At 39.9% G+C, this 24,586-nt stretch overlaps 1 protein-coding gene across 1 annotated transcript; it reads left to right on the top strand.

The window, feature by feature from the left end:
* Window positions 1–1,070: 1,070 nt before the first annotated feature.
* Window positions 1,071–9,192, top strand: LOC148225157 (inactive phospholipase C-like protein 2). The gene is made up of 3 exons (XM_088163847.1): window positions 1,071–2,536; window positions 5,926–6,129; window positions 9,104–9,192. Exons 1-3 carry the CDS (start codon window positions 1,115–1,117, stop codon window positions 9,176–9,178), a joined length of 1,701 nt encoding a protein of 566 aa, XP_088019973.1. The 5' UTR covers window positions 1,071–1,114; the 3' UTR covers window positions 9,179–9,192.
* Window positions 9,193–24,586: the final 15,394 nt, after the last annotated feature.

The raw sequence follows: 24,586 nt of genomic DNA on the forward strand, positions 1-24,586 counted from the left end.
AATCATACTGATAGATTATTTTTTTCTCCCCCCATCCCTTTGTTTACCAGGATGGTACAAAAGAAAAGAGACAAAGGAAGAAGACTGTGTCATTCAGCAGCATGCCCACGGAGAAGAAGATCAGCAGTGCAAGTGACTGTATCAACGCCATGGTGGAAGGCTCTGAGCTCAAAAAGGTCCGATCCAACTCCAGGGTGTATCACCGATACTTCCTTTTGGATGCTGATATGCAGTCTCTCCGTTGGGAGCCTTCAAAAAAGGATTCTGAAAAAGCAAAGATTGATATTAAGTCAATCAAAGAAGTAAGAACAGGAAAAAATACAGATATCTTTCGCAGCAACGGAATATACGACCAGATATCGGAAGATTGTGCATTTTCAATTATATATGGAGAAAATTATGAGTCTCTAGATCTGGTTGCTAACTCAGCAGACGTTGCAAATATTTGGGTTACTGGCTTAAGATACCTGATTTCTTATGGAAAACATACTCTAGATATGCTAGGAACTACTCAAGATAATATGCGGACTTCGTGGCTTTCACAAATGTTCAGTGAATCAGATGTAGATAATCTGGGCCATATACCCCATGTAATGCTGTACAATTTATAAAAGACTTAAACCCTGGTTTGAAAACAAATAAAATTGAATTAAAATTCAAGGAGTTACATAGATCCAGGGAAAAAACAGGTACTGAAGTAACAAAAGAAGAATTTATCGAAGTTTTTCATGAGCTTTGTACCAGACCTGAAATCTATTTCCTGTTAGTTCAGTTTTCAAGCAATAAAGAATTTCTAGATACCAAGAACCTCATGATGTTTTTGGAAGCAGAGCAGGGTATGGCACAGGTCACAGAAGAAATAAGTCTTGAAATTATTCAGAAATACGAGCCAGCCAAAGAGGGCCAGGAAAAGGGTTGTCTTTCTATAGATGGGTTTACAAATTACCTTACTTCACCAGACTGCCACATATTTGATCCGGAGCATAAAAAAGTTTGTCAAGATATGAAACAGCCTTTATCTCATTATTTTATAAATTCATCTCATAATACATACTCGATAGAGGATCAGTTTTGAGGGCCTTCTGACATCACGGGCTACATTCGTGCTCTAAAAATGGGTTGTAGAAGTGTTGAACTGGATGTATGGGATGGTCCAGATAATGAGCCCGTGATTTATACAGGGCACACAATGACATCACAAATTGTCTTCCGTAGTGTGATTGACATTATTAACAAGTACGCCTTTTTTGCTTCAGAATACCCTCTTATTTTGTGTTTAGAAAATCATTGTTCTATTAAGCAGCAGAAAGTGATGGTACAGCACATGAAGAAAATTTTGGGGGACAAGCTGCATACACAGTCTCCAAACATTGAAGAGTCTTATCTTCCATCACCGGAATCACTTAAAGGGAATATACTAATTAAAGCAAAGAAGCTTTCTGCTAATTGTTCTGGACTAGAGGGAGATGTTACAGATGAAGACGAAGGAGCAGAAATGTCACAGAGAGTGGTGAAGGAGGGGGTAGAACAGCAAAACTCAATGACAGGGAAACGATTCCAGCTCTGCAAAGATCTTTCTGAGTTGGTAAGCATATGTAAATCAGTTCAGTTCAAAGAGTTTCAAGTTTCATTTCAGCTCCAGAAGTACTGGGAAGTGTGCTCTTTTAACGAAGTGCTTGCTAGCAAATATGCCAACGAAAACCCAGGAGACTTTGTAAATTATAACAAACGTTTTCTTGCGAGGGTTTTCCCCAGTCCTATGAGAATTGACTCTAGCAATATGAATCCCCAGGACTTTTGGAAGTGTGGTTGTCAGATAGTAGCAATGAACTTTCAAACGCCTGGCTTAATGATGGACCTTAACATTGGTTGGTTTCGACAAAATGGAAACTGTGGCTATGTCCTTCGTCCTGCTATCATGAGAGAAGAGGTTTCCTTCTTTAGCGCGAATACTAAAGACACCGTGCCTGGAGTTTCACCTCAGCTGCTTCATATTAAAATCATTAGTGGGCAAAACTTCCCGAAACCCAAAGGATCAGGTGCCAAAGGTGATGTTGTGGATCCTTATGTCTATGTTGAAATACATGGAATCCCTGCTGACTGTGCTGAGCAAAGGACGAAAACAATGCATCAGAACGGGGATAATCCAATTTTTGATGAAAGCTTTGAATTTCAAGTAAATTTGCCAGAGCTAGCTATGGTGCGTTTCGTAGTACTGGATGATGATTACATTGGGGACGAGTTTATTGGGCAATACACTATTCCCTTTGAGTGTCTCCAGACTGGTTATCGGCACGTTCCTCTGCAGTCATTGACTGGTGAAAGCTTAGCTCATGCTTCCTTGTTTGTGCATGTGGCCATTACAAATCGAAGGGGTGGTGGGAAACCTCACAAGAGGGGCCTCTCTGTGAGGAAGGGCAAGAAATCAAGGGAATATGCTTCTATGAGAACATTATGGATTAAAGCAATAGATGAAGTATTCAAGAATGCCCTCCAACCTATTCGGGATGCTACGGATTTGAGAGAAAATATGCAGGTACAGTTTCATAATCAATTTATTGGTTCATATGTGTACCTTTGTACTATGATAAATATGGAATACATGTTTTTTTAAGTATCTTGTATATTGAACGATTTGAGTCTAATTCTGAACAGCTCTAAGAATGGATCATTCCAGAGGAGTTGTTTAGATGAGCTGTCCACTGATGTAACCTTGAATGCACGCGTATATTTTGTTGAATGTCGAAATGGAAATATGACTCCAGTGTTTGAACTCAACCCTATTGACTCATTCTATGTCTTTGAATGAATATTAGAAATACACTGAAAGAAAGTATGGCAATATTTTAGTTTTAAAGAATTAAGCAGAAATGTGGGAAGAGTACACAGCAGATAGAAAAGGGAGACTTTAATGCTTATCAGAGACCTTACTTGTAAGTCTAAGAATAATTTCACCAAAGTTAGGTTTTTTCTTTAGTCCTAAATAGAAGGCAGTACTTTCAAGAAAGATCCATTTGTTTTCCATGATTCTTCCTAGTTATGTTAGAAATCCATGGCATTAGCACTAAAGTATTAGAAGGCATCTTCTAGAAGAAGTTGTCCTACTTTAAATGTCATGTTAGTAAAACACATTGAATTTAAGGAAAAAGTGCAGTCTGAGGTGATTTGTTTTGTGGAAGCCAAGAGATCTCACTTCAAAAATGTGTTCCTTGGAGATTCTAGGTGAATAACCCCTTTTAGAAATGTATTAAAATTGAGTTGTAAAGTTACATTCTATTTAATACAAGTTTTAACTTTATTTATGAACTTCTGATGGAATACTAGCAGTGATCAACAAAATTAAGAGTTGTCATTTCAAATGGACTGACCTATCAAATCCTCTTGGTGTTATACAGCGTTAAGGGAAAAGAGATTAAAAGAAATGTCTAAGATCTGATTCTGGATTTTAAAGTCACAGCAGTGTATATAAATTTTCTTAATGAATAATTATATTATATTAAAGAGATTCTAATAGAAATACAATTTTAAAGCTAATTTTATATGAAATAAGAAATTAGTACATCATTATGCAGCTCTCCCATTCCACTTGGTATATAAATTTACTCTTTTAAAAGATAATTTAAAAAATACAGGAATGATACTTTGACTCATAAATGTTTCAAATTACAGGCTACATGTAAAATGAACATTACCTGTAGTTAACCTACTGAAGGCAAGAATTCTGTCATATGAAGAATACTGTATTTTAAGATACTTTTCAAGGAAGAACTGAGTTGAGGAAGCAGTGAAAACATGAAATTTTGTGTAGCTACATTGAACTCGTGAATGTGCATGCTGCAAAATGCACAGCATAATGATATAATTGAAAACAGACTCTACAGTGGGGTTTCTTTGAACATGAGATATTAAAAGGTGTTTTATGTATTTTATTCTGTCAGTTTGAAAGATGTGCTATCAACTAAATTTATCATTATCTCAAAATGCTGTCAAGAAGTTATTTTAGGCACATGAGGGAAGATTAGTTTTTCTTAACTTTGCTAACAGATTATATAATGTGAACCATTTAAGCTCTGTGTAAATAAGTTTTTATAGCTAATACAAGCAACAAACCACTCAATTAAAATAAGTATCAGTTTATGTCAGGGAATGCGAAATTGTTTAATTTCTATGCCACTGAAATTTTGTGTTATAAATTGTAATTATTTTTGTGACCGTTATATTCTCATAATATGCTCAGAAGCCAGATTATAAAGGGCAAAGTTGGTTAGTTTGATTTTTTTAAATATAAGGTGGAATAAGAAGAATAAAGAAAATATGCAACAGTGAGTTAATAGCTTCTCTAAATCCATATAAGAATAGCCTTTTTTGTTTCTTTTGTTCCTGTATTACCATGACAAAAACTGATGTAATAACTTGTATTAATCACTGATAGAAGTATAATATGAGTGATTGAACTGGGTATGATGTTGCATGTTTAAGTTACTGAACAGTATGAGGAATGGTCTCTGAATATAGAGTTGGAAGTCCAAAGGCAAGAGTTAGAGTAGTAATACGTATTAGTCCTGTCCTGCCTTATATATTAATGTATATGTACGATCCCTGGGTCCTTGTTAACCTCTCTGTAAAGCAGTTGTTCATAATGGCTTATCCATGGTACTTCTCTCAAGCAAAATCTGTTTGAATGGAGCTCCCAATGTCTGTCTCTTGAGCTGTGTAATTATTGTGTCATGGAAGTGTACATCAGCTGATAAAAGAAGCTTCTGTTTCCTGGTCATTTACTAAAAGTACACTCTAAGTGACTGGGTAGGTGCAATTTAGTGTTCACATAATTTTGCATGAATATGCTGTACATGCATATTTTCAAGTCTGCTTTGGTATTTTGTCTGATAAAAGGACAGCAAAATATTTCACATTTGATTGCTGTTTGAGTTCAAGTTGGCATTATATCATTCTAGGAGACAATGTCCACAAATGAGTCTTATCATGCCAGCAAGATGGAAAGTGATTTGGATTAAAATGAAAATTTGTACTGGATACTCTGCCTGGGTGCGACATGAGAGAAAGGAGCACTGAGCACATTTGTAACTTAAATATACCATATTTTTGTTTTTAATTCCTACAGGAAGACAAACTCCAAACCTGCCATAGGTCACCAGTTCCCAGTTGGTACAAAAATCCTAAATTCTGTACAGTGCTGACAATATTCCCATCATGGAATGTCAGTGGCTACTTGGAGTCACACTGTATTTCCAGTGCTGTAAACTTTCTTCCAGTTTAAACTTAGGGCTTTATATTCTACTGTACTGGATATAAAACATGACTGTAAGAAATCTTAGGGAAAGGTACAGTAGTCAGTATTTAAGCTGAAGAACCTTTAAAAATTCACTGAAGTGTGACTCTGATAGGAATACACCAATAGTGGAGTGCTGGGTTTGTGAATCACACCAAATGGGAGCCTGCAGATCCACAGCACGTCTGGACTGCAGTTCAGGTATGTTTAAAGTTACAAATGTGCTGAATTCCTCCTTCTACTTCACTTTGCTTAATTGGCACATTCAGCATCTAATATTTTTTTCTCTTGATGGCATTTAAAAGTGTCTTAAAATTTTTCAAAATATACAACCACTATGCTTTAGAATCTCATTATTTCCATAGGGAATTTTAGCCATGATAGAGAGGAGATATACTTGTTCTAAATAGATGTTTTTTTCTGTGGCATGTACTACATTCCTCGAATTTTTAGCATTTTTGTAAAATATGTGTGATATTGATTGGTTTGAAAAATGCCAGTTCTTCAGGGAAAAGCTGGTAATTGTAGCTCAACATTGTAGCTCAAGTATAATAGGAAAGTATTTTATCCTGAAACAACAAGACTTAAATTTTCATATTTAACTGTAAGGGAAACTCTTTCTTTCCTTTTTGCAGAATGCAGTAGTTTCATTCAAAGAATTATGTGGCCTCTCTCCTGTAGCAAATCTTATGCAGTGCATTTTGGCAGTGTCTATGCACTTGGTTGGGCCTGATAACACACCCTTGGTAGTAGTGAATCTCAGTGATCAGTATCCAACTATGGAGCTCCAAGGGATTGTTCCAGAGGTCTTGAAAAAGATTGTAACAGCATATGAAATGGTGAGTAGTTTTTTGTGCTTGTCTTATATTGTCTGTTTGGAAGAGTTTTTAAATATATCTGTATTATACTGTAGCATGCCTGTTTTAAAAGTAATTTTAACCTGTGACTTCCTATTCCCTGCTTCATTACTTGTGCTTGGAAGTTATTCCCATGAACAACTACAGCAATTGGTAGTGTTTTAATACAGAGTAAAACATAGAGATTATTAATATGCTGCACACAAACACGTTTGTACACTTCAGAGGGTAAAATGGTTGTAACCAAGAGGATTTAACGTGAAGAAGAGGATGTATTGATTTACCAGTTTTTCAGTATTTTGAAAATTACTGTATATCTATAAACCTCTTACTACTTTACATTTTCCACTTTGTGGACCTTGGTTTATTTTGGTTTTGACTCAACACAGAATACAGAAATATCAGGCACTGATTTCAGGTATTGTAGTTTTATGAGCACCTTGACATGTAAAATTCTACACATGCTCTTTTATTTTCCTTGTCTCTCTCTTTCTTACAGATGTCATTCGATTAGCCATTTTTACACATGTAAGCAGCTGTAATGTTAACTTCATTATGTTTCAGTAAATACATAAATTGTGTCTTTAGAGACTGGAAAGTAAACATGTTGCAAGAAAAAAGGAAGGAAGAACTAATATACCAATAAATACTGATTTACATCTGCTTTGCATTAATCTGAAATGTGGAAAAAAGGTCCAGAAGAGTGTGATTTGAAATGTCTTCCTTACTTCCAGTGAAGTAATCTGGCAGAGTGTAATTGATTCTTTATTAATTTATTTAATGCTTTCTTTCACGTGTGCAATAATTTTGTGTGCTATAATGAGAAACCTCACCCGGCAGCACCAAGTCACTTGCCAGAAAAGAAATGGAGAACAACCAACCAGTAGCCCAGTTTGATAAGTATCTTGTAAACTGCTTTCTAAAGAAAAAGTAGCTTTAGAATTATGCTATACCAAAGTCAAAAAAACACTCATTGGTAATTAGCAATTTAGTCAGAGTTTATGTAGTTCAGTGGTGCCGTAAATATGACAAAATCTGGTTGGAATGATAGCACAGCTACAAGAAGATAGTGTGTATCCTCTTAGTGGTGGCTTACAGGATATCACTCTAATTAAGATGTAAACGAGCTTGACTGTTGGGATTGCAGCTGCAACACATAAAGACATTCTGTTTTCTTGATGGAGATGTCTCTACCTGCAGTTTGTTCTGATGTGGTGATGCTGCTTGTTAGTTATTAAGCTATTCTAGGTAGGTAAAATCCTAGTTCTGAATCTGGAATGAATTTTTTGTTTGAATATCACTTAGCCAAAGGTGACTTGTGACTCCAGAAATCTTTACAATCTAAGTTGGGTTTGCTCTTTGTCTCTCACGTATGTTTTTCCCCACACACATCTTATACTCTATACATGATTTGAATATTTCTGTACTTGAGAAATCTATACTTTACTTGTACCTGTAAAAAATAAAAGATGATTTTACTGGCAAAAGAAGGGATCTTCTTGTCCCTAAAATGTAAATATTCAATTTCAAACAAAGAGTATTATAGTGCTTCTAGCTCTAAATGATATTGAAGATAAGTAAATTTAAGGTTATTTTAATCAAATAAAAGTTATAAGTTAAAATAATGAGATTCGTTTCAATTTGTGACATTTGGGTTTTGCCAACACTCCGTTCAGTTTGACAGAAGATTTTAGGCAATTAAAATCTGAAGGGTATGCTGGAAAATGAAGTCAGCCATGGGAGACATATTCCCATGCACTTATTTCTGAAAGCATATTGTGAAACAGTGGGAGACATCTGTATCTGTAGAAATGTGACACTGTTTAGTTCATATATTGGTATTTGCTATAGTGGCAGAAGTTTAGAGTCTGACAGCTTTATACTTTGTGGGGGGGATTGTATGATTTTGGTATATATCAATATAATGAGCCCTCCAAAGGAGAAATCTTACCTCATTAGTTTTCACTTGGGGGATACTTTTGTCACGATTAATTAATACGTGGGTGTAAAATTCTACTTAATAGTAAGAGTTCTTTATCCCGAATTGAGAAAGGGTAAATGTATTGTCCAAGTTATGATTACCTACTTGTCTTCCTTTCTGCTGGCTTAGACCTCAGTACAGGTCAGAATTATGTAGCTGTGTGATTCCAGTGTGTCAAGTGCTGTAGGAAATCGTATGGATAACAAAGAGTCCAATGTTTATGAAACAAACCTTGATAGGTATCATAAATTCATGCATAGGCTGTCACTACCTGGTGTGTCCTCTCAATGTGGCACACGTAATGGCGTTCTCAAAGCGTGATTGTTTCAGGTTTATGATATTTTTAGCTAATGAAGGAATTCTTATGTGCCAGAAATACTCTCTTTTGTATAAAATTATAATGAACATAGAAAGTAACACTCAAGATTTTAATTATTCAGAATCTGTTGTCATTGGGAGTGCCTGAAGGACTCATTGTTGCTCTGTCAAGTGAGAAAGGATGCAAGACCTTAACAGCAGGACAGTCAGTCCACCTTGAAATAATTGCAAATAAGTGCAATACTGCAGGGGCACATGGAAAAAAAGAACATCTTCAGTGTAACATGGGTTTTTTAAAAGAAACAATGAGGTAAATGATAATAAAATAGTGTATTAGTAGATACTTGGGGTTTTCATCTTTGAACGAATAGCACATAGTACTTTCTTAAATTGTCTGCATTCACTGCAATATTAATGGAGAAGCTGTTAAGTGATCAACACTACTAGTCATGGGTTAACCCTCCTATCCATATTACAGGAACTGGGGTATCTTTTCAGAATAATAAAAATCAAATATAGCTAGGAATTTTTGAGAAAGGCAAAAGTTTAAGGTGTATATTTTTCTTTAGCTTCTCCATGCTCCTGACTATTTTTCACCCTACCGTCTTTTCACTGCTTAACAATGTTTTATTTTTCCCTCTTGTTCATGAACTCCAGCTTCCTTTATGTGATACTTCAGCATGCACTCTGTTGGTGTCATCACACCCATCACTGATCAGTGCTGCAGACTGAAGCTTGGAGTTAAGGCAAGTGCCTCTTTCACACCATTGCATGTTATTTTTAATGTCTTATAACCTTTAAGATAAACAGTAAGTAAACTTTAAAAGTTATACTATGGCAAGAGAAAAAAATAAATCATCTTGCCCTAAGTCTGCAGCATTATTCAGTGATGAGTATAATAGCACTGCAAAGAGATGCTAGAGGACCATACAAATAAAGCCAGATACTGTTGAGAACTCTCTGTTGGCTCTTAGTGGAGGATGAAGTGTCCCATCCACTGAGGATAAGGTTTTCTGAACTTTGGAAGCAGGCATTTACTTCTAAGAGAAAAACTAACACAGAACATGCAGATAACTGTACCTGTGTGAAAAAGAAGTAGTGCTGCTACAGTAATTAAGATGTTATTAAATCCTAATTAGATAATGCTGCTAGTTCCGCTTTTGGTTTTTTTTTCTCAGTTTTTGGGGGTATTTTAAATTTCTTTTTTTAATTTTGAGGTGATTTTGTAACTCAGAATGTCTACAGAAAGTGTATTTGATTTAAATGAAATCAAACAAGATGAATAGATTTTGTATATACACCCTAGGGATGGACTTGAAAGCAGGTCTGTGTTTATTGGTGGTGGGGGTTGTGAGATAATGAAAATGAGAGGTATTAAAATAGAGTGACACTATTAAATTGAAAAACAAGATATCATTGGGGATGAGCAGTGCTGTAGAAAGCTTAAATCCGGTTACCTTATTTTTGGCTCTTTCCAGCTACTGACTGAGTACAGCAGATTGCAGGTGCAATCATGCAGAAGTTAACTTCATGTTACAGAGTTGGAAATTTCAGCAATCACGTAAACCAAATAAGATAGCTTATATTTTGAACTTGAACATGTCCCTCCCATTGGAAAGCAGATAGTTTGGCACTGTACCTAGTAGAGTTACAGACTGGACTGATACTGATAGGGCTTTATTAAAAGCCTATCTGAAAAGGACTGACTGTCAAGGTTTGGATAAAATGTTAGTAGTCCTCTCATACTTCAGCTACTACTCAAAATCTTAAATATTCTCCACTTTTAAAACTCATCTTGATATTAATATAGATTGAGTGGAGCACTTCTGTCACTGTCAGGTCGGACGTGACATATACCTGCACACTTGAACAGAATAACAATGGTGAATGGCGAAATCTTTATTATGTGTGTTCTCCAGTTTATATACTCTTAACAAGTGTGATCTTAAGTCTTCTTTATTGGGCATGTTGGATTTAATCTCGTAATTCTGTAGGAAGCAAAGGGTATATCCACTGCCTCCTAGACAGGGCCTAAGAAAGAGTGATTAGCAGATCCATTTTGAGTTATACTTGTAAAATCTGTATTAGTTACCTGTTGTTGATGTAGGTCCTTGGTTATGGTTAGTATACAAATACGGTAAGGAGGATTACAGTCATCATGCTGTGATTATAGATTTGTGTCTTGAGAAAACAAGTAGAGCACGACTTTTAGCGCTGGTAGTTTGCTCCTTAAACTGAGTGAATATGCTGCTTCAACTCGTGCACAGGCCTGAATATTCAGTTTCTGATTGTGTCAGAGGAGCCTGAGTTCAATGTCATCAGTCTCCCGTAGTAGAACTCAATCTTTGGGTATCACATGATTTTAAATCGCACTATAACCTCTGCTCACCACTTCAATTGTACACTTGAAGAAAATTCAGATTTGTCCATGTAGTACCTTTCCTGAAGAATATGTGAGTGGTAGAGACCATGAAAGCTGTGTTCTGAGCCCAACTGCTTCAGAATGTTGTTCTTGAGCCCATTTCTTTGAAGTTGAGCTCCATGGGTGCTCCATGCTACAGTTCACCTCTTAGCATTATCTTGCTTATGAAGAAGAGAACTTAATGCTTCACACAGAAGATTGAAAAGCTATTATTCCTTGCTTTTGTACTTGAGAGCATAACTACATAAACAAAAGAAGAAGATAAAAGTAGTCAAAAGAACAGACATCACAGACACTAAAGATACCGCCTGGGGAGTTTGAAGTAAATATGTGCCACTTATCAAAAAACACTTGGGAAGAACAAAACAGGGAAGGTTCTCATGAAAAGAAGACATATTCCAAATAGATGAAGTCATGTGCAGATGGGGAAGACAGGATCCATATTTAATCCTGCTATAGTTAAATAAGAAATTGAAGAAAACTGACACTGAAGAATTTAAAAAATTGTCTGCACAGTCTTAAAAATAACAGAAACCTCTTTTCTGAAAAAGCAGAAACAGAAGTCAGTCAAAGATTATGTAAGACCACTAGCTGATTAATGCTTAAGAGAAAGCCTCAGCTAAAGAGGCAAAGCCACAATACTTAATTAGTTTTTGCATCCATACACCTGTAGAGATTGAGGTTTCACATGAAAAGCTTCTTTATGAAAGACTGATTGGAGAATTCATCTGTAAGTGAAATGCTGACAGAAGATGTTTCATAGGAGAGGCAAAAGACTGGGAAAATAATACACCAGAAAGAGGAGATGCCCATTTAAGACTTCTGAAAGATCTCAAGAGTTGATGTATCAAAACTGCAAATTGTTGTGTGTATTCTCTCACTTGAAACTGACTATCAAAGTTGTTAGTGTGGTACCAGTGTTTTAAGAGATTTCCAGAGAAGATGATGAAATTACAGATCAGACAGGCTGACATCTGTACTGTGAAAATGGGTAGAAACTGTTTTTAAGGAGAAAATTAGAGGAAACATGGCGAAATGTGTCATGTTGAAGAAGAGTCAATACAGCTTTTGTAAAATTAAGGACTCATTAATCCCTTGGAGTTCTTTGATGTCAAAAAGCATGTAGACACAGCAGATCAGTTTGGTTAGATTTTCCAAAGCATCTGACAGTTTCCTTTCAAATGCTCCTATTAAAATAAAGTTACCATTAAATTTTTAGACTTTTAAAGTTATTAGATCTTTTCCGGATAGCTCAAGTGAATGTCGGACTTAACCTGGTGCTCCAGCAGGAAAAGAGCTGTTAAAGACAGTTACTTGTGTTGACTTTTGCATTAAGGGTGTGTTTTTCCAGTAAGTGGATTAGAGATAGTAGGTATAGCTCCTGCAAGGTTGATCTAGCTGAAGTAGCTAAGCACTCTGGAAGCTGTATGAATTAATGCTGCCCCCACATTTGCAAAGATCATTGAGGTGTGAGGTATGTAGCTGCTTAGACTTTCAACAGCTTTCTCAATCTTCATGGTAGATTGTTATAACACGTGTTAAAACAGTAAATTTCAAAGTTGGCAACACAAATGCAGTATTTAAATTGTGATAACACACAGTGTCTCACGGTTTCTATGATTGCCTCTGGCTTTCTACAGTATTGCTTACTTTCATTATTAGTGTCTGCAGAATAGAAATGTCTTCATTTAAGAAATAAATGGATATAGTTTGGTGGTTGGAGATCTAAACATAATTCATTGCAATTTAATATTGCAAATAGCCCAGGTAGTGTTTTTTGCCATGTTTAATAAATTATAGTAATTGCAGATCCTGGTTTTTGAGATGAATTGAAATAGTTACTGATTGTGTAGCTGTTAGTGTGTGGCAAAAACTGAAAACAAAGCATTCATGGAAAATATAGTGAATAGCTTGGCCAGTTGCTTCAGACAGAGTTGTGCTGCTTATTATCAGTTTTTATTTTCCTGTTTTATAACAGCATGAAGGTTGTAATTACGCTTCCAAAAGCAGAGCTGCAGATGATAACCTTAGCTTATGCTGGGCTTTTTCAGTCCACAAAGCAAATGTCTAATTTTGGATACTCAAGACTCCAGTGCCAAATGTTGTAAAGTATGAGCTTTTTTGCATTGATTGAAAAGCTCTGATAATGACAATTTAATGCTTCTGTGAAGTCAAGATTTCTGCATTTCTTGTTGAAAGCATGGACAGCAAAGCTTTTTGTCTCCTCTCACTAATCCCATTATGCCTAATGGCTGACTCACGGTATTCATAAGAGCATAAAATAATACGGCTACTTAGGAAGAGGAGTTTGTGTAGCTTTCTGTCCTGTTTTAATGTAGTCCAATGAAATGTTTATGGAAGAGCATAAAAATAGGTCAGATGCATAGCAACTTCTCATATGTATTCCATATTTCCAATAGCAGTTCTCTTTCTCAATAAACTTTAAATTGAGTTTTGTCTTTTTGATTTCATCTGTGTGAAAAAAATTGTGGCTATTAGAACTGCTACTGATAGTTCTCATTTCAGAAATAACCTATTAACTACCTGTTAATTTTTTCACAAAGACGATAGATTTTTGCGTCTTAAATGTGTGGTGTGCTTTTCTTGCTAAAATTAATGTTCATCCTTGATGTTGCAGTTCTGTCAGTGAAGGTGTTTTCTCTCACTGAGTTTCATCAGCCAGACACAGTTTATTTTGATTTTTTGGTTGATTTTTCCATTTTAAAATGCAGCCTGTATGCTACCAACCAGTTCCACATGCAGATGAACTGAGGATAAATCTTGGGGTTTTTGAAAGATTTCTTTCCCAAGGCCTATGTTAAATGTGATATTTAAAATATTTACAGTTAAGTTCAGTTACATGTTTTCCACAAGTGAGGGCATAAACACAATGTTTTATCTTCTATTAGAAGACCTGTCTGTGTGAGCCTAGTAGAAACAGATCTTGTTCAAATTCATCTGAAATTTAAAAAGTGGTTTCAAATACATGCATGTGTACATACATGTGAGCACTTGCATTGGTCTACATGTTGTGAGTTCATAGCGCGCAACTCTTTCGTAAAACAACAAATCAGACAACAAACTTTGAAACATTAAAAAAAGTCTTAAAGGATAGTCTAGACATTGACATATTTAGTTTTAAGTAACCATCTTAATGAGAGAGTTCTGCTTTGCTGAGAAGGAGGATAGATTTTTGTCAGTACATGAGTTTCGAATTTGGTTTGTGAGGACAGCATCACTTAAGTGATGAACTCTTTACAATGCAGTTCTATCAGTTTGAACAACAATTGTGATTTCTGATCATCATCACTGGCTTTTTAATGTAGGAACAATATATATAATAATGCAGGTCTCCAATCCTCATTGAGAATTCTGGACTAATCATTTAGTGTTTATTTCTGACCCTCCATAATAATAATTTAATTTTTAAAATGTATTTCTTGACATTTGTCAAATCGTTAGAATAACTAGGTAAAATGCTTACATGATTTAAGCAACAGAGTTTGAAAAATATAACAAATAGATCAAACTGTCAGTCTGGCCTCTTGTCCTGGTTTAGGGCAAATGTAGGGGAAAACCTCCACAAGGAGCCCCCAGAAAGCAAACCCCCACGATTCCTCCCCCCACCACTGGGTTCAGGAAGAATTTCCTCAGAGAGGAGTGGAAAAAAACCTGTTTATTTAACAAGCAAAACACTCCCCAGCACAAAAAAACCCCAAAACCCAACACCAGATGACAAAAAACTCTTTCACTGCTCTGAAGGGATGACAAACTCAGAAAGTCTCCGGCCAGTGGTCGCCCAGTTATGGGTCTCCGGCACTGGGGGTGACTGCTGCAGGTCACAGAATGCAGACTCCCGGTGTTTCTTAGTGTTTCCCAGGTCCCCTTCTGGAACAGGTTCTGATGGTATCCAGGAAAGGGAGAGGAAAAAAAACAGTCCAGGGAAAAAATTGGACTGCCTAGCTAAACTAACTAATAAGCAAAAGCAAAAAGTAGGAGCGAAAGTAAGCGAGCAAGCGAGCAAGCATCTCCTAAACACAGACCATGGGGGAGGTGAACGAGACAAAACAAACCTCCACTTTCAGAGTCAGTCCTGAAAGCACAGGACATAATACCAAGCACAAACAGAACACACGATTGGGGATACAAGCACCATAACATCACCCTAGGACACCTGGGGTCCTAGTAAGAGACAAGCAACAGAAACATGGAGTTCTTATTTCTCACTGTGCTGCCAAGATATTTTTCACCTACATCTTCTCGCATTCTACTTATTGGTGAAAAGGGAGTGGTTAAAAGGGGAACTAACTAATTTGGGACTGTCCACTTCATATAATTGTCTTAAAGCAAGACAGTATATTTACAAATGCTGCTACTGTCCACAAAATTAATGACTTTATGTTTTAGTGACTTTGTGAAACACAAGCTCTGTAATCATCCTGTTGCAACACCCCTTGCAAAAGATGAAAATGCAGTTGTCCCTTATATCTCTGAAAGCTCTAACAAATTACTACCATGCTGCACTGTAGTTGATTGAACTACTTGTGGGCTTCCAAAGTGAGACAAGTATGTAAGAAATGGAGCAAGCAGTAGGCATAGAACTAAACGTAGTAAACCATCGATCTGTTTTGACTGTTGAAAGGTCTTGTAGAAATTAATTTCTTATCTCTTTGACTGTGCCAGTAATGTCATGGCTGTTAATGCCAAAATTTAGTGTTGTTTCCCCATAACAAAATACTCAAAGGCAATCCACCCACTCAAACTCCACTGATACAGAACGTTTCTTAGCATCTCTATGGTTTAAGTGCTGGCAGTGAAAGATCTAAAAAGCACAATCTTTAGCAAATCTGGAGTGACATGAATGAAAACTGTCAGTCTGTGTGGATGACTGTGCCTGAAGTAGCAAATAATATTTGATTATGTTATGGTGGGGATTGGGAAAAAGTAAAAAGTTTTTCTAAAGTCTGCTCTCTGATTCAGTTTTCTGGTGGGGCAGAGAGTTTGTCACTGAGGTAGCAACTGTATGGTTGTCAAGAACACATGGAATGTGTCAAAAATAGTAATAAAAATATAAGCAGTGCTTTGTGATTTCATAATGGTGTCACAAGCTATAGCCAATATTGAAATTTTCAAGTTGGGTTGAGGATTAGGAATAAGCAATATTAGGGAGTAGCATAGAAAGAAAATGTGGTACAAATAAGAGGTATTTAGAGAAAGAATTGAAGATTAAACATGAAACATTTGCCATGCCAGTGAGATGCTGTAATAAGTAATTTTATTTCCTGCTTGGCATCCCCCCCCCCCCCCCCCCCCGCCGCCCCCAGCTATTATAGTTGGTATTTGTATATATCGCTTAATTGCATTCGTTAACGCAATGAATAGGAAAGATCAAATGATGAAAACAAACAGGAAGCCCACAGAGGTCTTGGGAACCAAGAAATTGTGCTCAGGAGGTGAATACTAGTCCACGTCTGTAATTGCATCTTTCAGATTCGAAAAGCTAAATTATGTTATAATGGTTCATGTATGTGCAAATACTTTCAACAGGAACGGTCACAGAATTAGGGACGTGTTACCAGAAAGCAAAAAGGTAATGTAGAGCAGTGGAGCAAACAGGAGAGAGATCTTCCTGTCCATTTTAACACTCAACACGCTATGTCTGCTTTGAGAGAAATGAAAATAGTTTTATTTTCTAAAAAGTGTCATAAAATTGATCATTTTCAAAAGCAATGGTATCTGGCATTGTCCTGGATCCTGTCCTCTGTTGTTAAAATTTGTGTCAACGTTCATCCTGAACAGAAACTGTTCTCACTCTGTAGCAACTGCTACTGCAATTGTCAGAGTTTGGGGATAACATGAGCCATTATCTGAACACAGAAGGGCATTTCTTGACCTCCTAATTACTAAATCCAGCAGAATGATCCTTTCCTGGGCCTAACGACAAGGGTGGAGGGTGAGAATAGTAACACAAGATGGGACAACTTCTGTCCCGGACCTGTAAATTTACATCACTTTAGACAGAAGATGAGATCAGACCTTCACTGCCACTACAGCACTGCTCATTTGAATTTGAATGAAGTTAAAGGCTTCATTAAAGTAAAAGGCTTCAGTTAAAGGCTGATGTCTGCCAAAAGAAAGAGAAAATATTATGACCATATATTGGAACAACTTCAGTGTTTTTACCCAGCACTATAAAGGGAAACAAAGTGAACATCTGTTTTATTTAAACATTTGTTTTAAAAAAGAAAATGTCACACAAACTCATACCATATACATGCATATAAGTATAAACTTCAAGTCTTTTAACTGAAAGGAATTCACAAGGGATTTTAACCCATATAGCAAATTTATACCAACAGCTTTGGTGGATTTCGGGTTTTGAATATTTCCTTCTCTATATCAAAAGAAAAATATGGGTGAAACACATGTTCTTTGTCTCCTATCTTTGAGAAGTCCTTTGGAGCCTACGAATTACACAACATCCTTTTTTCATAGGGCCCAGGAGTATGCAGAACGCTTTCTACTTGGCCTTGAGTAAAATAATGTCTAAGAAATCCCTGAAGGAAAAGGTTCAAGACTTCTTTCTCTTCTTTTGTATTATTCTTAAGAGGGTAAGTGTTGTTTTAAAAGTAAACATTCCATTCACCCAAAAGATGTGTTTTCTAATTTTGTAGCATGTGGCTTTAGGGATTTTTTTAAAAAGAAATTCTATTGTGTTGGTTACAGATCACCTTTAATGCAGTGATTCAGACACCAAAATCTTTGTTTAAAAGGTGGTGTTTGCATCAATGGGCCCAAATTATTTTCAGCACTCATAGGTCTGAGAGTGCTAGCTGATGTCAGCATTGATATAAGCAGTTGTTATGCAGATCTCACCCCTTTTAGCTCTGGTATTTCGTGAAACCTCACAGCTTCTGACCAGCTCCAATCCTGAAAAAAACACCTTTTTTTTCCCCTCGAATGCCTTTAAATACCAAACTTTTGTAAATGCCCCAAATCAGCATATAATTTAGCAGCAAGGAAGAAAAGTAGAAAGAAAGTAAAACCAGGGCTTTCAATATCTTGACAAACAAGTAACTGTTCAAACCTGGATGCTGTAGGCTATTACTTTTTCTCATCTCTGCCACTTGTTCCTTGTTTTGTGTTCAACTGAAAGGGAGAAAAATAGGTAATAGGCATAATTGACTCATTTGATTTTTCGTGGTATTGAGATTGAAGTTAAACTCTTGCCATTTCCTGCAATACATTCTCGATGTATTTGTTAACAATTTATATTGCATTTTAGGGACTAAACAATGCCATTTTGATATGAATATATGGACTTTTAGAACAAATTTTTTAAAACTGACCTAGCTGTTTTCTTTTTCTCCTTCATTTTAAAATTTAGCTCTAAGGGAGGCAGAACCAATTAAAGGAAATTTAGAGTGGAAGATGTTAAAAATTTGAGAATATAATCCAATATTTTCCTAGACTGGTTCCTAACTGTTATAGGCAGGGGTTTTTTTTGGTTTTTTTTTTGCAATGTCCCCATCTGCAATGCCTTCTCTCTTCTCTAGATATCTTCCACGCTGCAGATCTGGGTAATGGAACAGGGAAGAGGCAGAAGAGTAGGGTTGTAGAGCGGGATTTCTCCTCTGAGCTCTCTAGGCACACTTTACTACTACAGTCTGGAGGAGAAGAGCAGTGTGCTGAAGGCCTCAGTGATGGGTAAGAAGAGTCTGAGACACAGCATTTCCTTCCTGCTCTCAGCCTGTGAACCTCCAGGGTACTTTCATTAGGACAAGAGACTAAAAGAGGCATCAAGAGCTACACTGTAAGGGAATAATTGGTTTCATGGCCAAAGGTCTTGTTGGTGATCTTGCTCTTAGAAATGGGTTTGACATTGTTCTATACTGCAAGCAAACAGTGGAGTAGAGTGTAGAGACAGAGTAAAAATGACTCTTAAAGTTGAGTTACCAGTGTTTTATTTCAAACTGAGAGGGAATTTTAAGTTAGGTTCCAGCAGAGTTTGTCCTAAGGTCATTTCTATTTCATATTATAATTAAACACTTGGATAGTAGAGAGAAGAACGTGCTTACAAAATTTATGTGTCAGACCAAGCTGAGAGAGAGGGCAAGTACTGTGAAGGGCAGAACTATCTTAACAAATTGGAATCATGGTCCACAATCAGCAGGATAAATTCACATAATAGATCTGGAAAATCAAGGCTAAAGAAATCAGAACTCAGATACACAGAAACAAAACAAGGAATGACCATCTGTCAGTTATACAGCAGAGGGAACCCAGAGCTTATGCTGGATAGCAAGATAAGACAGTGATACAGCAGTGGCACAAAAGAGTGAAATAACGTCATTTTGGGAAATACTTGCAGGGAGGTCATGAATGAAATAATGAAACAAATTATTCTGGTATGCTCAACACTGGTGAGACCTCAGCTGGAATGCTGTGTTGGCATTTTGCATGACTCTAAAAAGATGGAGACAAATGTAGGAGTATGGAACAAATGGTCAGGTTCAGACTGTGTGGCTACCCAAGGCCTCATCTACCCCAACATTTCTGTGAAATAATAGCTGAAAGTTTTATCTTCTGTGTGCCAAATGTACTTTGCATATTGTACTTTTATAACTTTATGTCTCGGTTTGAAAGACAGGTATGGTCTAAGGAAAGGCAGGAGCCCCTTTTCTGCGATGCAGCGTGCAACTCCCCTCCCTTTTAATTATTTTAGGTCCAATTCAGACACCTTCAGGCAGGAGATATGGGGATGAGAATAACAGTTCTTTACTGGTATTTAACAAAGCAGAAAAAAAACAACAACAGCTATAAAAATTGGCAACAGAAACAGTCTAGCTCCGCTCCAGTCCCTTCTGGCCGCAGGCCGTCTCCCTGTGCTGTTACCGGTGCTGTGGGGGCAGGGCAGGTCCCGCGCAGTTGAAGAGGGCTGGGTGATGGCGGCCGCGGCCCAGGGGAGAGAGGGGATGGGGAAAGTTACTCCCCCCTCACGGTGTCGGTCGTGGTGCTCAGCAGAGTGTCCGGAGGTAGTAGGGTGAGCTGGGAGAGCAGCAGAGCGATGTCCAAAGGCAGGGAGCGTGGATCTCAGCGCTGGGATGGCAGGGGAAGATGCCAGAGCAGAGCCCAGGTTGTCTTCCCACTCCAGGAGCCAAGCGAGAGCGCGAGCCCAGCTCCAGACCCCCCTATCCCACCTTTCCTTTTCCGGTTCCCCCCCCCTCCCCCTCCAGCCACCCCCCTACGAGAGAACATTATCTGTCGTTTTAAGGTGTAGCCACAATTACTTAGCATAACAATGGGAGAAATTCCACAGAAAGAAAAGCGAAGCATTCAACCCCCAACATTATCCACCCCTGAATTTCTCCCATACTAATATGCTATATCAAATTAAACTGTTACATTATATATACATACATGCAGTTAGAGACATAGGCACAGTACTATAGGTATTTCACCCTAAAACAAGGTCTCCTTGGGGTATGCATCTGGTCTCTCCATTCTTTTGCATCACCCACCAGGTGCAACCTGGTCCTTGAGCGAATACAACTCCATGGATGGGATTGTCTTTGCTGGAGGCAGGATTCACCCAAACATATTTTCCTAGCATACCTCTCATGTGTACCACTGGAACCTTATCTCCATTCGATATTCCCAAGGGCTCAGATTGGGCAGGGCCTGCTCGGTTAGTGGAACCTCGGGTGTTCACTAACCAGGTGGCCTTTGGTAGATTAATCTCCCAGTTCTTGAAAGTTCCCCCACCCAGTGCCTTCAAGGTGGTTTTAAGCAGGCTATTGCACCGTTCAACTTTCCCTGCAGCTGGTGCATGGTAGGGGATATGGTACACCCACTCAATGCCGTGTTCTCTAGCCCAGGTGTTTATAAGGCTGTTCTTGAAATGAGTCCCATTGTCTGACTCAATTCTCTCAGGGGTACCATGCCTCCAAAGAACTTGTTTTTCCAGGCCCAGGATGGTGTTCCGAGCAGTGGCATGAGGCACAGGGTAGGTCTCCAACCATCCAGTGGTGGCTTCCACCATGGTCAGTACATAGTGCTTGCCCTGGCGGGTTTGAGGCAGTGTGATGTAGTCAATCTGCCAGGCCTCTCCATACTTATATTTGGACCATCGCCCCCCATACCAGAGGGGCTTCACCCGCTTGGCTTGCTTGATGGCAGCGCACGTCTCACAGTCATGGATAACTTGAGAAATACTGTCCATGGTTAGATCCACCCCTCGGTCTCGTGCCCACTTATATGTGGCATCTCTGCCCTGATGACCTGAGGCATCATGGGCCCATCGAGCCAGGAACAACTCTCCCTTGTGCTGCCAGTCTAAATCTATCTGCGACACCTCTATCTGTGCAGCCTGATCTACCTGCTCATTGTGTCGGTGTTCCTCATTAGCCCGACTCTTGGGGACATGGGCATCTACGTGACGGACTTTCACAGGCAACTTCTCTACCCGGGTGGCAATGTCTTTCCATTCATTGGCAGCCCAGATTGGTTTTCCCCTACGTTGCCAGTTAGCCTTTTTCCACCTTTCCAGCCATCCCCACAGAGCATTGGCTACCATCCATGAATCAGTGTAAAGGTAGAGTTTTGGCCACTTCTCTCTTTCAGCAATGTCCAGGGCCAGCTGAACAGCTTTGAGTTCAGCAAGTTGACTCGATCCACCTTCTCCTTCGGTAGCTTGTGCAACCTGTCGTGTGGGGCTCCATACGGCTGCTTTCCACTTCCGGTTCATCCCCACGATGCGGCAGGAACCATCAGTGAAAAGAGCATAGCATGTTTCATCTGCTGGCAGTTGGTTATATGGTGGGGCTTCTTCGGCCCGGGTCACCTGTTCCTGTTCCTCTTCGTCGGCAAGGCCAAAGTCTTCCCCTTCCGGCCAGTTGGTAATTATCTCCAAAATCCCAGGGCGATTCGGGTTTCCAATACGGGCACGTTGTGTGATGAGGGCAATCCATTTACTCCATGTGGCGTCAGTGGCATGGTGGGTTGAGGGAACCTTTCCTTTAAACATCCACCCCAGCACTGGCAGTCGGGGTGCCAGGAGGAGTTGTGTTTCTGTGCCAACCACCTCTGAGGCTGCTTGGACCCCTTCATAGGCGGCCAAGATCTCCCTCTCCGTCGGAGTGTAGTTGGCCTCGGACCCTCTGTAGCTTCGGCTCCAGAACCCCAGTGGTCGGCCTCGCGTCTCACCAGGCACCTTCTGCCAAAGGCTCCAGGACAGACCATGGTTCCCGGCTGAAGAGTAGAGCACGTTCTTCACATCTGGTCCCTTCCTGACTGGGCCAAGGGCTACTGCATGAGCAATCTCCTGCTTGATCTGGGCAAAGGCTTGCTGCTGCTCAGGGCCCCAGTGGAAATCGTTCTTCTTGCGGGTGACCAGGTAAAGAGGGCTCACAATCTGGCTGTACTCAGGAATGTGCATTCTCCAAAAGCCTATGGCACCTAGGAAGGCTTGTGTTTCCTTCTTGCTGGTTGGTGGAGACATTGCAGTGATCTTATTGATGACCTCACTGGGGATCTGGCGCCGTCCATCTTGCCACTTTACTCCCAGGAACTGGATCTCTTGGGCAGGGCCTTTGACTTTGCTCTTTTTAATGGCGAAGCCGGCTCCCAGCAGAATCTCAATGATCTTTTCTCCTTTCTGAAATACTTCCATTGCCGTATCCCCCCACACAATGATGTCATCAATGTACTGCAGATGTTCTGGAGCTCCACCCTTCTCCAGTGTAGCCTGGATCAGCCCATGACAGATGGTGGGGCTGTGTTTCCACCCCTGGGGCAGTCGGTTCCACATGTATTGCACACCCCTCCAGGTGAAAGCGAACTGAGGCCTGCACTCTGCTGCCAGAGGAATGGAGAAGAATGCATTGGCGATGTCAATGGTGGCATACCACTTTGCTGCCTTGGACTCCAGCTCGTACTGCAGTTCCAGCATGTCCGGCACGGCAGCGCTCAGCGGTGGAGTCACCTCATTCAGTGCACGATAGTCCACTGTCAATCTCCATTCTCCTTCCGATTTACGCACAGGCCAGATGGGGCTGTTGAAGGGTGAGTGGGTTTTGCTGACCACCCCTTGGCTCTCCAGCTCACGGATCATCTTGTGGATGGGGATCACGGCATCTCGATTCGTCCGGTACTGCCGGCGGTGCACTGTTGAGGTAGCAATTGGCACCTGTTGCTCTTTCACCCTGAGGAGTCCCACTGCAAATGGGTTTTCTGATAGCCCAGGCAGGGTGTTCAACTGCTTAATGCCCTCTGCTGCCACAGCAGCTATTCCAAAAGCCCACCTGAGTCCCTTTGGGTCTTTGTAATAGCCATTCCTGAGGAAGTCTATGCCTAGGATACATGGTGCCTCTGGGCCAGTCACAATTGGATGTTTCTGCCACTCTTTCCCAGTCAGGCTCACCTCAGCCTCCAGCAGAGTCAATTCCTGAGATCCCCCTGTAACCCCAGCAATTGAAACAGGTTCCTTTCCGACATGTCCTGATGGTATTAATGTACATTGTGAACCAGTGTCAACCAATGCTCTGTGTTCCTGTGGCTCTGATGTGCCAGGCCATCGGATCCACACCGTCCAAAAGATCCGGTTTTCCCGTGCCTCTCCCTGGCTAGAGGCAGGGCCCCTCTAGCCCTGGTTATTATTTCTCTCCTGGGCATACATACTGGAGGTTCCTTCAAGGGGATCTGACAGATCATCCTCCCTTCTGTAATACCCTGCACCTCCATGGGAGGCTGAGGCTACCCTCACTTTAGTGGAGTTCCCTCTGTTGGTGTTCCCCTCCCTGATTTGGCGCACCCGTGCTGCCAGGACAGAAGTGGGTTTCCCATCCCACCTTCTCATGTCTTCCCCGTGGTCACGTAGAAAAAACCACAGGTCAGCACGTGGGGTGTACCCTCTCTCCCTAGCTGGGGGGCGTTGGGCTCTACTTTTGGGGTCCATGACTCTCACTGGTGCTGCACTGATCTTCCTCACCTCTTCCCTTATCTCCTTCATCTCCTCCTTAAACTCCTCTCTGAGGTCCTTAGCCACAGCAGAGACATGAGCCTGCACTGGGCCAGCCATCATACTCTGATAATTCCTGAGCCTGTTGGCAACAGAACCCACTGTCACTTGGTTGGTATCAGCATCAATCATTGCAATAAAGGGGGTATATTGAGATGGGCCCAGGTTTGCCAGATTCCACAACATCTGCCCTGTGCACCTGACCTTGTCAGGGTCATTGTCATGCTGTCCATCCCTCCCAAAGAGCACCTCCAGTACTGCCACTTCTCTCAGCTTTTGGATCCCTTCCTCAAGGGTATTCCAACGTGTTCTCTGGTGGTACTCCTGCATTCTTTCCCTGTGGACAAATCTCTCTCTCACACTCATTAAAAGTCGCTCCCAGAGGGAAAGGAGACCTGTCTCCCTTACAAATACCTGGTCCACACCTGAGTCCTGGGTCAAGGCTCCCAAATTCCTTGCCTCAGTACCATCCAGTTGCACACCTGTACCCATAAGGTCCCAGACCCGCAGTAACCAGGTTGTAAAAGCCTCACGGCCCCGTCGTACAATGTCTTTTCGCAGGTTACGGAGACTCTCGTATGACAGGGACTCGGTGATGATCTCAACTTCTGGCTCCCCTGCTGGTTGTGAGGGGCCCCCTTCCTGACCCTTATTATCTAGGTGCCTTGTTTTCATCTTAGACTTCCTAGTTTCCACAGGG

Source organism: Sturnus vulgaris, chromosome 1 (assembly GCF_052056855.1).
Source record: "Sturnus vulgaris isolate bStuVul1 chromosome 1, bStuVul1.hap1, whole genome shotgun sequence".
NCBI classification, from domain to species: domain Eukaryota; kingdom Metazoa; phylum Chordata; class Aves; order Passeriformes; family Sturnidae; genus Sturnus; species Sturnus vulgaris.

What these genes read in the sequence shown, in the direction of transcription:
- LOC148225157 (XM_088163847.1), top strand. Translation starts at nt 1,115, where the DNA reads ATGGGTTGTAGAAGTGTTGAACTGGATGTATGGGATGGTCCAGATAAT. An exon ending in ATTTGAGAGAAAATATGCAG is followed by an intron (nt 2,537 to 5,925) that starts GTACAGTTTCAT and finishes TCCTTTTTGCAG; the next exon opens with AATGCAGTAGTTTCATTCAA. An exon ending in TTGTAACAGCATATGAAATG is followed by an intron (nt 6,130 to 9,103) that starts GTGAGTAGTTTT and finishes CATGAACTCCAG; the next exon opens with CTTCCTTTATGTGATACTTC.